The sequence below is a fragment of the Salmo trutta genome, unplaced genomic scaffold, assembly GCF_901001165.1.
Source record: "Salmo trutta unplaced genomic scaffold, fSalTru1.1, whole genome shotgun sequence".
Classification (NCBI taxonomy): Eukaryota; Metazoa; Chordata; class Actinopteri; order Salmoniformes; family Salmonidae; genus Salmo; species Salmo trutta.
This window is the reverse complement of record NW_021822962.1, coordinates 4187592-4199724: the sequence shown is the minus strand read 5'-3', so window position 1 is coordinate 4199724 and position 12133 is coordinate 4187592. Positions and strand designations below refer to the sequence as shown.

At 45.8% G+C, this 12133-nt stretch overlaps 1 protein-coding gene across 1 annotated transcript in view; it reads left to right on the top strand.

Moving 5' to 3' along the window:
- Positions 1-10493, top strand: part of LOC115187702 (serine/threonine-protein kinase 31-like) — a 39711-nt gene extending 29218 nt beyond the window's left edge. Inside the window, exons 12-19 of the mRNA XM_029746693.1 lie at positions 468-548; positions 795-920; positions 1293-1424; positions 1931-2017; positions 3117-3266; positions 9300-9431; positions 9751-9822; positions 10005-10493. Of these exons, the coding sequence (XP_029602553.1) occupies positions 468-548; positions 795-920; positions 1293-1424; positions 1931-2017; positions 3117-3266; positions 9300-9431; positions 9751-9822; positions 10005-10106 (882 nt within the window). The 3' untranslated portion in view covers positions 10107-10493. The remainder of the gene's footprint in view (positions 1-467; positions 549-794; positions 921-1292; positions 1425-1930; positions 2018-3116; positions 3267-9299; positions 9432-9750; positions 9823-10004) is intronic.
- The last annotated feature ends 1640 nt before the right edge of the window (positions 10494-12133 follow it).

The window sequence follows — 12133 nt, the reverse complement described above, 5'->3', positions numbered from 1 at the left end:
ATTCTAATCCTGTCATTTATGTTCTGTCATTCTAATTCTGTCATTTATGTTCTGTCATGCTAATTCTGTCATTTATGTTCTGTCATTCTAATTCTGTCATTTATGTTCTGTCATTCTAATTCTGTCATTTATGTTCTGTCATTCTAATTCTGTCATTTATGTTCTGTCATTCTAATACTGTCATTTATGTTCTGTCATTCTAATTCTGTCATTGTAATTCTGTCCTTTATATGTTCTGTCATTTATATGCTCTGTCATTCTAATTCTGTCCTTTATATGTTCTGTCATTTATATGCTCTGTCATTCTAATTCTGTCATTTATATGTTCTGTCATTCTAATTCTGTCATTTATATGTTCTGTCATTTATGTTCTGTCATTCTAATTCTGTGTTCCAACTAAGTCCGGGAACACTTCCACACTTCTCATCACACCCCTCCCTAATAGCTGTGTCATGTTTGAGTTGTAGATGAAGCTCAGTGCTCTGGCTGAAGGCTGCTGTCCTGAGCTCCCCCTGCTCTACCCTGAGGCAGACATCCACAGCCACATGGTGAGACACAACCGGAGTCCTGACTGATCCAACTATACCTCTGTACAAGACCATATGGAAAACAGGACATGGTCACATTGTGCTGCAGTACTATCCCCTAGTGGAAATCTGTCAATGTGTCTAGTATTATTTCAGTGTGTGTTCCTAATTACCATGTTCTCATCATGTATGTATTATAAGCAGCACCTACGTATTTCACAGATGTGAGTATGATGACCACAACCGTGTGTGTGTGTGTGTGTGCAGAGCTCTGGAGGTCTGGTGGTGAAGAGTCTGGACAGGAACATGTTTGACGCTGAGCCCATGAAGGAGCTGAGTGGACGCAGGCCTCTGGTCTGTACTGAGTTCCAGGGACAGAGGGTCATACTCAAGGTAAACCCTTTTTCACACACCTTTTTAGGGCTACGTCCCAAATAGCACCCTATTCTCTATATAGTGCACTACTTTTGACTAGGTCCCCATAGAGCTCTGGTTAAAAGTAGTGCACTATATAGGGAATAGGGTGCAATTCGGGAGTTAGCCTTACAGGTTAAAAACATTGTGTAAATGTGGAACCCTGTCAGGCCTAAATGTGAGCAAACATTTTGAAACAGAATGGTTGTTCTTTTTGAACATGTTCAGGTATTACTGCTCCTGTTTTAAAGATGTTTTGATCACGTTTAGTGCCAACTGAGAGACCCTGGTCTTTTGACAGAGGTTTAGCTGTTATCCTTATTGGTGGTTTGTGTCTGGTTTCCCTGTCAGGGTTACACTGTGAATGAGGAGGCAGAGGCCAGAGTGTTGGAGAGAACCACCCAGTTTCACAGAACCAGGACGCAGCGGGAGAGCCAGACTGACACTGGAATACTCCCTCTTCTGGCACTGTTCTTTGGCAAGGTACTGCTCACTCAGCTTCCCTGTCTCGACCCAGTCACTAAGCTTCATATGTCTTCCTGTCTTACAAGCCACATGTTTCATGATCTGAGGAACTTGACTTGATCTGAAAATGCGGTCGGAGGCTTCGCATGGAGGGTGTGATGTAATTGCGGAGCCTCCTGAGGCGTGCAGAGGCCAAGTCAAGATCCGTACTGCATCGCCGTGAGCCTCCCAAATGTTGTAACAATGCAGAGGGCTCTGTTTAGCTCTGCGTTGACATGATTGGTTGACAGTAGGTGAGGGCGTTACGTCCTGTATAAACACACACACTTCCTTGACAACTTCCTTCCCAACAGCTCTGCTCCCCTGAGCGTGGGAAGTATGAAAGCCCTGAAGTCCATGGAGGCTACATCGTAGTAAATGTTGTACAGCCACTTCAGATGTCTGATTGACCAGGCAGAGCCTTTTAGAGGTCGTGTTCTCCATTTGTCATGATGTATGTTTTACTATGATCCCTTCTCTTTCAGTCAGACCCTCTTGCCTATGTGATGGTGCCATACTTCCCCAATGGAAGTCTCTGGGCTGTTCAGGCTGCCAAACCCCTAACTGCCACAGTGAGTTCTCTCGGCTACCTTCCTCATATTTCACGTTTAGAGTTACAAAACTCTCCCAAAATTCCCAGGTTTCCAGAAATCTTGGTTGGGGGATTCCTGGATTTCCCTTCTTCCAACAGAGTTTTCTGGAAAATCGTGCAATTTTGGAACCTTATTCACATGCCCTTGTTTTGTAGTAGTATAACACATTGACCTACTGTCCTGTCTCTCCCATCAGGAGACTGGTAGTATAACACATTGACCTACTGTCCTGTCTCTCCCATCAGGAGACTGGTAGTATAACACATTGACCTACTGTCCTGTCTCTCCCATCAGGAGACTGGTAGTATAACACATTGACCTACTGTCCTGTCTCTCCCATCAGGAGACTGGTAGTATAACACATTGACCTACTGTCCTGTCTCTCCCATCAGGAGACTGGTAGTATAACACATTGACCTACTGTCCTGTCTCTCCCATCAGGAGACTGGTAGTATAACACATTGACCTACTGTCCTGTCTCTCCCATCAGGAGACTGGTAGTATAACACATTGACCTACTGTCCTGTCTCTCCCATCAGGAGACTGGTAGTATAACACATTGACCTACTGTCCTGTCTCTCCCATCAGGAGACTGGTAGTATAACACATTGACCTACTGTCCTGTCTCTCCCATCAGGACACTGGTAGTATAACACATTGACCTACTGTCCTGTCTCTCCCATCAGGAGACTGGTAGTATAACACATTGACCTACTGTCCTGTCTCTCCCATCAGGAGACTGGTAGTATAACACATTGACCTACTGTCCTGTCTCTCCCATCAGGAGACTGGTAGTATAACACATTGACCTACTGTCCTGTCTCTCCCATCAGGAGACTGGTAGTATAACACATTGACCTACTGTCCTGTCTCTCCCATCAGGAGACTGGTAGTATAACACATTGACCTACTGTTCTGTCTCTCCCATCAGGAGACTGGTAGTATAACACATTGACCTACTGTCCTGTCTCTCCCATCAGGAGACTGGTAGTATAACACATTGACCTACTGTACTGTCTCTCCCATCAGGACACTGGTAGTATAACACATTGACCTACTGTACTGTCTCTCCCATCAGGAGACTGTGAAGGTGATGAGAGGCGTGGCCAGGGGCCTCCGGGCCCTCCACGCTGCAGGCGTCACCCATGCCTCCCTCAATCCCAACAACATCTTCGTCCTCCACCGACACCAAGGCATGGTGGGAGACTACGACTTCATAAAGACTCCTGTGAGTCGCCTGTCCTCAATCCTAACTTGGAGGCGAAAGAAACGCACACCTGTTTAGGAGAGGTGCTGGATAGCGGAGTAGAACACCTGTTTAGGAGAGGTGCTGGATAGCGGAGTAGAACACCTGTTTAGGAGAGGTGCTCGCTAGAGGAGTAGAACACCTGTTTAGGAGAGGTGCTGGCTAGCAGAGTAGAACACCTGTTTAGGTGAGGTGCAGGCTAGCGGAGTAGAACACCTGTTTAGGGGAGGTGCTCGCTAGAGGAGTAGAACACCTGTTTAGGTGAGGTGCTGGCTAGCGGAGTAGAACACCTGTTTAGGAGAGGTGCTGGCTAGCAGAGTAGAACACCTGTTTAGGAGAGGTGCTGGATAGCGGAGTAGAACACCTGTTTAGGAGAGGTGCTGGATAGCGGAGTAGAACACCTGTTTAGGTGAGGTGCTGGCTAGCGGAGTAGAACACCTGTTTAGGTGAGGTGCTGGATAGCGGAGTAGAACACCTGTTTAGGTGAGGTGCTGGCTAGCAGAGTAGAACACCTGTTTAGGGGAGGTGCTGGATAGCGGAGTAGAACACCTGTTTAGGTGAGGTGCTGGCTAGCAGAGTAGAACACCTGTTTAGGGGAGGTGCTGGCTAGCAGAGTAGAACACCTGTTTAGGGGAGGTGCTGGATAGCGGAGTAGAACACCTGTTTAGGAGAGGTGCTGGCTAGCAGAGTAGAACACCTGTTTAGGGGAGGTGCTGGATAGCGGAGTAGAACACCTGTTTAGGAGAGGTGCTGGCTAGCAGAGTAGAACACCTGTTTAGGAGAGGTGCTGGCTAGCAGAGTAGAACACCTGTTTAGGAGAGGTGCTGGATAGCGGAGTAGAACACCTGTTTAGGTGAGGTGCTGGCTAGCAGAGTAGAACACCTGTTTAGGAGAGGTGCTGGCTAGCAGAGTAAAACACCTGTTTAGGAGAGGTGCTGGCTAGCAGAGTAAAACACCTGTTTAGGAGAGGTGCTGGCTAGCAGAGTAGAACACCTGTTTAGGAGAGGTGCTGGCTAGCAGAGTAGAACACCTGTTTAGGAGAGGTGCTGGCTAGCAGAGTAAAACACCTGTTTAGGAGAGGTGCTGGCTAGCGGAGTAGAACACCTGTTTAGGTGAGGTGCTGGCTAGCAGAGTAGAACACCTGTTTAGGAGAGGTGCTGGCTAGCAGAGTAGAACACCTGTTTAGGAGAGGTGCTGGCTAGCAGAGTAGAACACCTGTTTAGGAGAGGTGCTGGCAGAGTAGAACACCTGTTTAGGAGAGGTGCTGGCAGAGTAGAACACCTGTTTAGGCGAGGTGCTGGCTAGCGGAGTAGAACACCTGTTTAGGCGAGGTGCTGGCTAGCAGAGTAGAACACCTGTTTAGGTGAGGTGCTGGCTAGCGGAGTAGAACACCTGTTTAGGTGAGGTGCTGGCTAGCGGAGTAGAACACCTGTTTAGGAGAGGTACTGGCTAGCGGAGTAGAACACCTGTTTAGGTGAGGTGCTGGCTAGCGTAGTAGAACACCTGTTTAGGTGAGGTGCTGGCTAGCAGAGTAGAACACCTGTTTAGGTGAGGTGCTGGCTAGCAGAGTAGAACACCTGTTTAGGTGAGGTGCTGGCTAGCAGAGTAGAACACCTGTTTAGGTGAGGTGCTGGCTAGCGGAGTAGAACACCTGTTTAGTAGAGGTGCTGGCTAGCGGAGTAGAACACCTGTTTAGGTGAGGTGCTGGCTAGCGTAGTAGAACACCTGTTTAGGTGAGGTGCTGGCTAGCAGAGTAGAACACCTGTTTAGGTGAGGTGCTGGCTAGCGTAGTAGAACACCTGTTTAGGTGAGGTGCTGGCTAGCGGAGTAGAACACCTGTTTAGTAGAGGTGCTGGCTAGCGGAGTAGAACACCTGTTTAGGTGAGGTACTGGCTAGCGGAGTAGAACACCTGTTTAGGTGAGGTGCTGGCTAGCGGAGTAGAACACCTGTTTAGGTGAGGTGCTGGCTAGCAGAGTAGAACACCTGTTTAGGTGAGGTGCTGGCTAGCGGAGTAGAACATCTGTTTAGTAGAGGTGCTGGCTAGCGGAGTAGAACACCTGTTTAGTAGAGGTGCTGGCTAGCGGAGTAGAACACCTCTTTAGGTGAGGTGCTGGCTAGCGGAGTAGAACACCTGTTTAGGTGAGGTGCTGGCTAGCGGAGTAGAACACCTGTTTAGGTGAGGTGCTGGCTAGCAGAGTAGAACACCTGTTTAGGTGAGGTGCTGGCTAGAGGAGTAGAACACCTGTTTAGGAGAGGTGCTGGCTAGCGGAGTAGAACACCTGTTTAGGTGAGTTGCTGGCTAGCAGAGTAGAACACCTGTTTAGGAGAGGTGCTGGCTAGCAGAGTAGAACACCTGTTTAGGAGAGGTGCTGGCTAGCGGAGTAGAACACCTGTTTAGGAGAGGTGCTGGCTAGCGGAGTAGAACACCTGTTTAGGAGAGGTGCTGGATAGCGGAGTAGAACACCTGTTTAGGAGAGGTGCTGGCTAGCAGAGTAGAACACCTGTTTAGGTGAGGTGCTGGCTAGCGGAATAGAACACCTGTTTAGGTGAGGTGCTGGCTAGCAGAGTAGAACACCTGTTTAGGAGAGGTGCTGGCTAGCGGAGTAGAACACCTGTTTAGGAGAGGTGCTGGCTAGCAGAGTAGAACACCTGTTTAGGAGAGGTGCTGGCTAGCAGAGTAGAACACCTGTTTAGGAGAGGTGCTGGCTAGCGGAGTAGAACACCTGTTTAGGAGAGGTGCTGGCTAGCGGAGTAGAACACCTGTTTAGGAGAGGTGCTGGCTAGCGGAGTAGAACACCTGTTTAGGAGAGGTGCTGGATAGCGGAGTAGAACACCTGTTTAGGAGAGGTGCTGGCTAGCAGAGTAGAACACCTGTTTAGGTGAGGTGCTGGCTAGCGGAATAGAACACCTGTTTAGGTGAGGTGCTGGCTAGCAGAGTAGAACACCTGTTTAGGAGAGGTGCTGGCTAGCGGAGTAGAACACCTGTTTAGGAGAGGTGCTGGCTAGCAGAGTAGAACACCTGTTTAGGAGAGGTGCTGGCTAGCAGAGTAGAACACCTGTTTAGGAGAGGTGCTGGCTAGCGGAGTAGAACACCTGTTTAGGTGAGGTGCTGGCTAGCGGAGTAGAACACCTGTTTAGGAGAGGTGCTGGCTAGCAGAGTAGAACACCTGTTTAGGAGAGGTGCTGACTAGCGGAGTAGAACACCTGTTTAGGAGAGGTACTGGCTAGCGGAGTAGAACACCTGTTTAGGTGAGGTGCTGGATAGGGGAGTAGAACACTTAAATGAAAGGAGCCACACACTCTAGGAGCTCAGATGTAATAATTTAATAACCTAATAACCAACGTTTTGACTGACAAGCTGTCTTCATCAGGGTATAATGACAGACACTGTGGGTCACTAGTTTATACAGACAAGCTGTCTTCATCAGGGTATAATGACAGACACTGCGGGTCACTAGTTTAAACAGACAAGCTGTCTTCATCAGGGTATAATGACAGACACTGCGGGTCACTAGTTTAAACAGACAAGCTGTCTTCATCAGGGTATAATGACAGACACTGTGGGTGACTAGTTTAAACAGACAAGCTGTCTTCATCAGGGTATAATGACAGACACTGCGGGTCACTAGTTTAAACAGACAAGCTGTCTTCATCAGGGTATAATAACAGACACTGTGGGTCACTAGTTTATACAGACAAGCTGTCTTCATCAGGGTATAATGACAGACACTGTGGGTCACTAGTTTATACAGACAAGCTGTCTTCATCAGGGTATAATGACAGACACTGTGGGTCACTAGTTTAAACAGACAAGCTGTCTTCATCAGGGTATAATGACAGACACTGCGGGTCACTAGTTTATACAGACAAGCTGTCTTCATCAGGGTATAATGACAGACACTGGGGGTCACTAGTTTAAACAGACAAGCTGTCTTCATCAGGGTATAATGACAGACACTGCGGGTCACTAGTTTAAACAGACAAGCTGTCTTCATCAGGGTATAATGACAGACACTGCAGGGTGACTAGTTTAAACAGACAAGCTGTCTTCATCAGGGTATAATGACAGACACTGTGGGTCACTAGTTTAAACAGACAAGCTGTCTTCATCAGGGTATAATGACAGACACTGCGGGTGACTAGTTTAAACAGACAAGCTGTCTTCATCAGGGTATAATGACAAACACTGCAGGTCACTAGTTTATACAGACAAGCTGTCTTCATCAGGGTATAATGACAGACACTGCGGGTCACTAGTTTATACAGACAAGCTGTCTTCATCAGGGTATAATGACAGACACTGTGGGTCACTAGTTTATACAGACAAGCTGTCTTCATCAGGGTATAATGACAGACACTGTGGGTCACTAGTTTATACAGACAAGCTGTCTTCATCAGGGTATAATGACAGACACTGCAGGGTGACTAGTTTAAACAGACAAGCTGTCTTCATCAGGGTATAATGACAGACACTGCGGGTCACTAGTTTAAACAGACAAGCTGTCTTCATCAGGGTATAATGACAGACACTGTGGGTCACTAGTTTAAACAGACAAGCTGTCTTCATCAGGGTATAATGACAGACACTGTGGGTCACTAGTTTATACAGACAAGCTGTCTTCATCAGGGTATAATGACAGACACTGTGGGTCACTAGTTTATACAGACAAGCTGTCTTCATCAGGGTATAATGACAGACACTGTGGGTCACTAGTTTATACAGACAAGCTGTCTTCATCAGGGTATAATAACAGACACTGTGGGTCACTAGTTTGTACAGACAAGCTGTCTTCATCAGGGTATAATGACAGACACTGTGGGTCACTAGTTTATACAGACAAGCTGTCTTCATCAGGGTATAATGACAGACACTGTGGGTCACTAGTTTATACAGACAAGCTGTCTTCATCAGGGTATAATGACAGACACTGCGGGTCACTAGTTTAAACAGACAAGCTGTCTTCATCAGGGTATAATGACAGACACTGCGGGTGACTAGTTTAAACAGACAAGCTGTCTTCATCAGGGTATAATGACAGACACTGCGGGTCACTAGTTTAAACAGACAAGCTGTCTTCATCAGGGTATAATGACAGACACTGCAGGGTCACTAGTTTATACAGACAAGCTGTCTTCATCAGGGTATAATGACAGACACTGTGGGTCACTAGTTTAAACAGACAAGCTGTCTTCATCAGGGTATAATGACAGACACTGTGGGTCACTAGTTTATACAGACAAGCTGTCTTCATCAGGGTATAATGACAGACACTGTGGGTCACTAGTTTATACAGACAAGCTGTCTTCATCAGGGTATAATGACAGACACTGTGGGTCACTAGTTTAAACAGACAAGCTGTCTTCATCAGGGTATAATGACAGACACTGTGGGTCACTAGTTTATACAGACAAGCTGTCTTCATCAGGGTATAATGACAGACACTGTGGGTCACTAGTTTATACAGACAAGCTGACTTCATCAGGGTATAATGACAGACACTGGGGCTCATTAGTTTAAACAGACAAGCTGTCTTCATCAGGGTATAATGACAGACACTGGGGGTCACTAGTTTATACAGACAAGCTGTCTTCATCAGGGTATAATGACAGACACTGCGGGTCACTAGTTTAAACAGACAAGCTGTCTTCATCAGGGTATAATGACAGACACTGTGGGTCACTAGTTTAAACAGACAAGCTGTCTTCATCAGGGTATAATGACAGACACTGTGGGTCACTAGTTTGTACAGTGCCAGAGGACACACAGGTGTCTGTAATCATGGCCGGGTGTGGCCTGATATCATTGGTTAATTCTCAGATATAAAAATAACATGCAAAAAACATGAATGTATAGCATAACCCTAACTTACCACATCTCTCTCGTCAAACAAAAACAACTGTTTTCCCCCTCCATTTTAAATAAACTATCTCATGTACCTTGGTTTCTTTTACACCCGTCTGAATGAGCGCCATGTATGGTTGTTTCATGGTTGTATGTACCATGTTGGTTCCAGGTACAGAGGGCAATGGACAGTGGGATGGTGGCCGGCTCTATCAGCCTGGTGGCCCCAGAGCTCTGCCAGACACAAGGCACACCTCCTACTCCAGCCTGTGACATGTACTCCTACGGCTGCCTGCTGTTCTGGGTAAAATACCTTCATGTTGCCCTCTCTGTAGATCAGCCCAGGTCTCTGTATAACACAAGATGGATGGCTCTATAGCTCCTGGTCAAGCAGCTTTGGGACAGAGTGGAATACAGCAGGAATTGATATGTATTTTAAGGGGTTTCAGGGAATCTCTGACATGTCATACAGGAGAAATCATTAGCAAAAGTTAATGATAACATTGATTATTCATCCGGAGAAACTCTAGGAGATGTGAACAATAGACTTGTTGAAAATAAGCTCTCAGTAAGCAGTTGGGTCCATACCATTTATTTTTTGTCATCAACAACTCTGTTTGCAGCTGCATGCCCCAGGGTTCAACGGGGATCTGGATAGTGGAAGACTGGCCCTGGATATCAGCGGAGTGAAACTGGTCAGAAACCCTGATAGCCTTTTCATGCTTCAATTCATTTAGAATGCATTTTATTTTTGCTCCCAAACTGCAGGTCTACCATGTGTTTTAATTAGGAGAATAATACATGTCATTTTTAACACGCTTTCCATTGAAAGACAATCACAAAGTGCTAAAAGGATGATGTGTATCCTCTTGGCCAGGAGGCCAGACTCCAAGCCCTGCTGTCTAAGCTGCTGGTGTGTGTTGGAAGACTGACTGCAGCTGAGACCCTGGCTGAGGACTACTTCCTGTCTGACCAGTAACCAGGCAACAAGGAGCTAGTACAGTAACCAGTACATACTGGGATAGTTTGGTTGACAGTTTTACTTTAATACTAGCCTGGGTAACGTCTGTTTAGCTAACATTCCACTCCGTGACATGCCAAAGATGGTTTAGTATGTCAAGAAGTGGAATAATGGCTAAACAGACCAGTACCCAGACTACTTCATACTACAATGTTTTGTTGATCTGCCGATATAAAAGCACAATATATTTGTCAGTCTGCTGATGTAAAAGCACAGTATCATGTTGTTTAACTGTATATTCTTTTCCTTTTTAAATGTTCTGTTCAGTAATTAGATTATGTTGGGGTATCCTGTCTTGCAGTTGTCACTTTCTAGAGTAAATAAAAGACCCGTTCTGAGATGGACCTGATCTGTATGGACCTGATCTCATTTAGAACTCAAAAGGAACCACCACCAGCACAATGCTTTCAGTTCTAAGAAGTTAGTTAGAGTTTTTGCTGCTATGTACTCTTTAACACTAGTTCTGTGCTCTGTTGCTGACTGTCTCCTGACTTGCCTGATCGGGATGTTGTCAGCATCAATCTACTGTAAAATCTTTGAAAATCCCTTGGAAAACGCTCCCCCAAAGAAAATTGTTATCATTATATGTTTCTCACCCTTCACTGGTTGAAAACTATGGTCAGATTTTTGTGCCCCCTACGTGCCCCTATTTTACAGAACTGCAGGTTGATGGTTTTGCACTCTCCAAATGTCCTTTAATTTGGAGAGGTATTCATTAGAAGTTGGCCTTTTTTTTGGTCTATTTTCCATCTGTCAAAACACAATGTTCATATTGTATTTTTGCCTCATTCTCATCATTTAATTTCATATCCAAACTGCTGGAGTAAAAATACTAAAGTTGTTTTGCTTCAATGCCTCATTCCATATGGAGCCAGATGTGTATATGGGCTTGTCCTTATGTGGTGATGACTTCCTTAATCCTTGTTGTTCTGATGTGGAACAACAGGCTTCCATGAGAGAGGACTACTGCTGCCCATCTTCTGCCTGTCTGGGAATGGTTACTTCCTTAATCCTTGTTGTTCTGATGTGGAACAACAGGCTTCCGTGAGAGAGGACTACTGCTGCCCATCTTCTGCCTGTCTGGGAATGGTTACTTCCTTAATCCTTGTTGTTCTGATGTGGAACATCAGGCTTCCATGAGAGAGGACTACTGCTGCCCATCTTCCGCCTGTCTGGGAATGGTTACTTCCTTAATCCTTGTTGTTCTGATGTGGAACATCAGGCTTCCATGAGAGAGGACTACTGCTGCCCATCTTCTGCCTGTCTGGGAATGGTTACTTCCTTAATCCTTGTTGTTCTGATGTGGAACATCAGGCTTCCGTGAGAGAGGACTACTGCTGCCCATCTTCTTTGAGTAGACTTGCATTGAAATTGATAGGTAAATTATTCAGGAGGAATAATGGCTGTCCATCGGGAGCGGTTCTTTACAAAACCTTACCTAACTATACTTTTATGCCCTTTTGCCTAATGGGTGGCTGTTTGAATTGCTTGCATCTTATGTGGTAGAAGTTGCTATTTTACACATGGTCAACTTTGAACATGTCCCAAGTAATGGCTGTTACATTTTAGCAGATGCTCTTATCCAGAGCAATTAGGTTTAAGTTCCTTGCTCAAGAGTGCATCGACAGATTTCACCTAGTCTGCTTAGAGATTCCAAATCCAGCGATCTTTCAGTTACTGGCCCAATGCTCTTAACCGCTAGGCTATCTGCTGCCCTGTTGGTGTATGTAGGAGTCTCAGGACGTTGTTGTGATTCAGTGTTTGGAAGAGGCACTATCCCCCTGGAAGATGCATCATTCTGATAAACTTCACTTTGTAATAGGAAGGGCTGATGGAGGAAGATGAGCAGACAGTTCATGTAAACACTACTTTTTACTGTTAGGACTTGTCAGCCTGTTTTAAAATACACTTCTTGTCCCTTTTAGTGTTTTAAACTAACAGAACTAAATTCTCCATTCACCAGAACCACTGGGACATATTTTTCA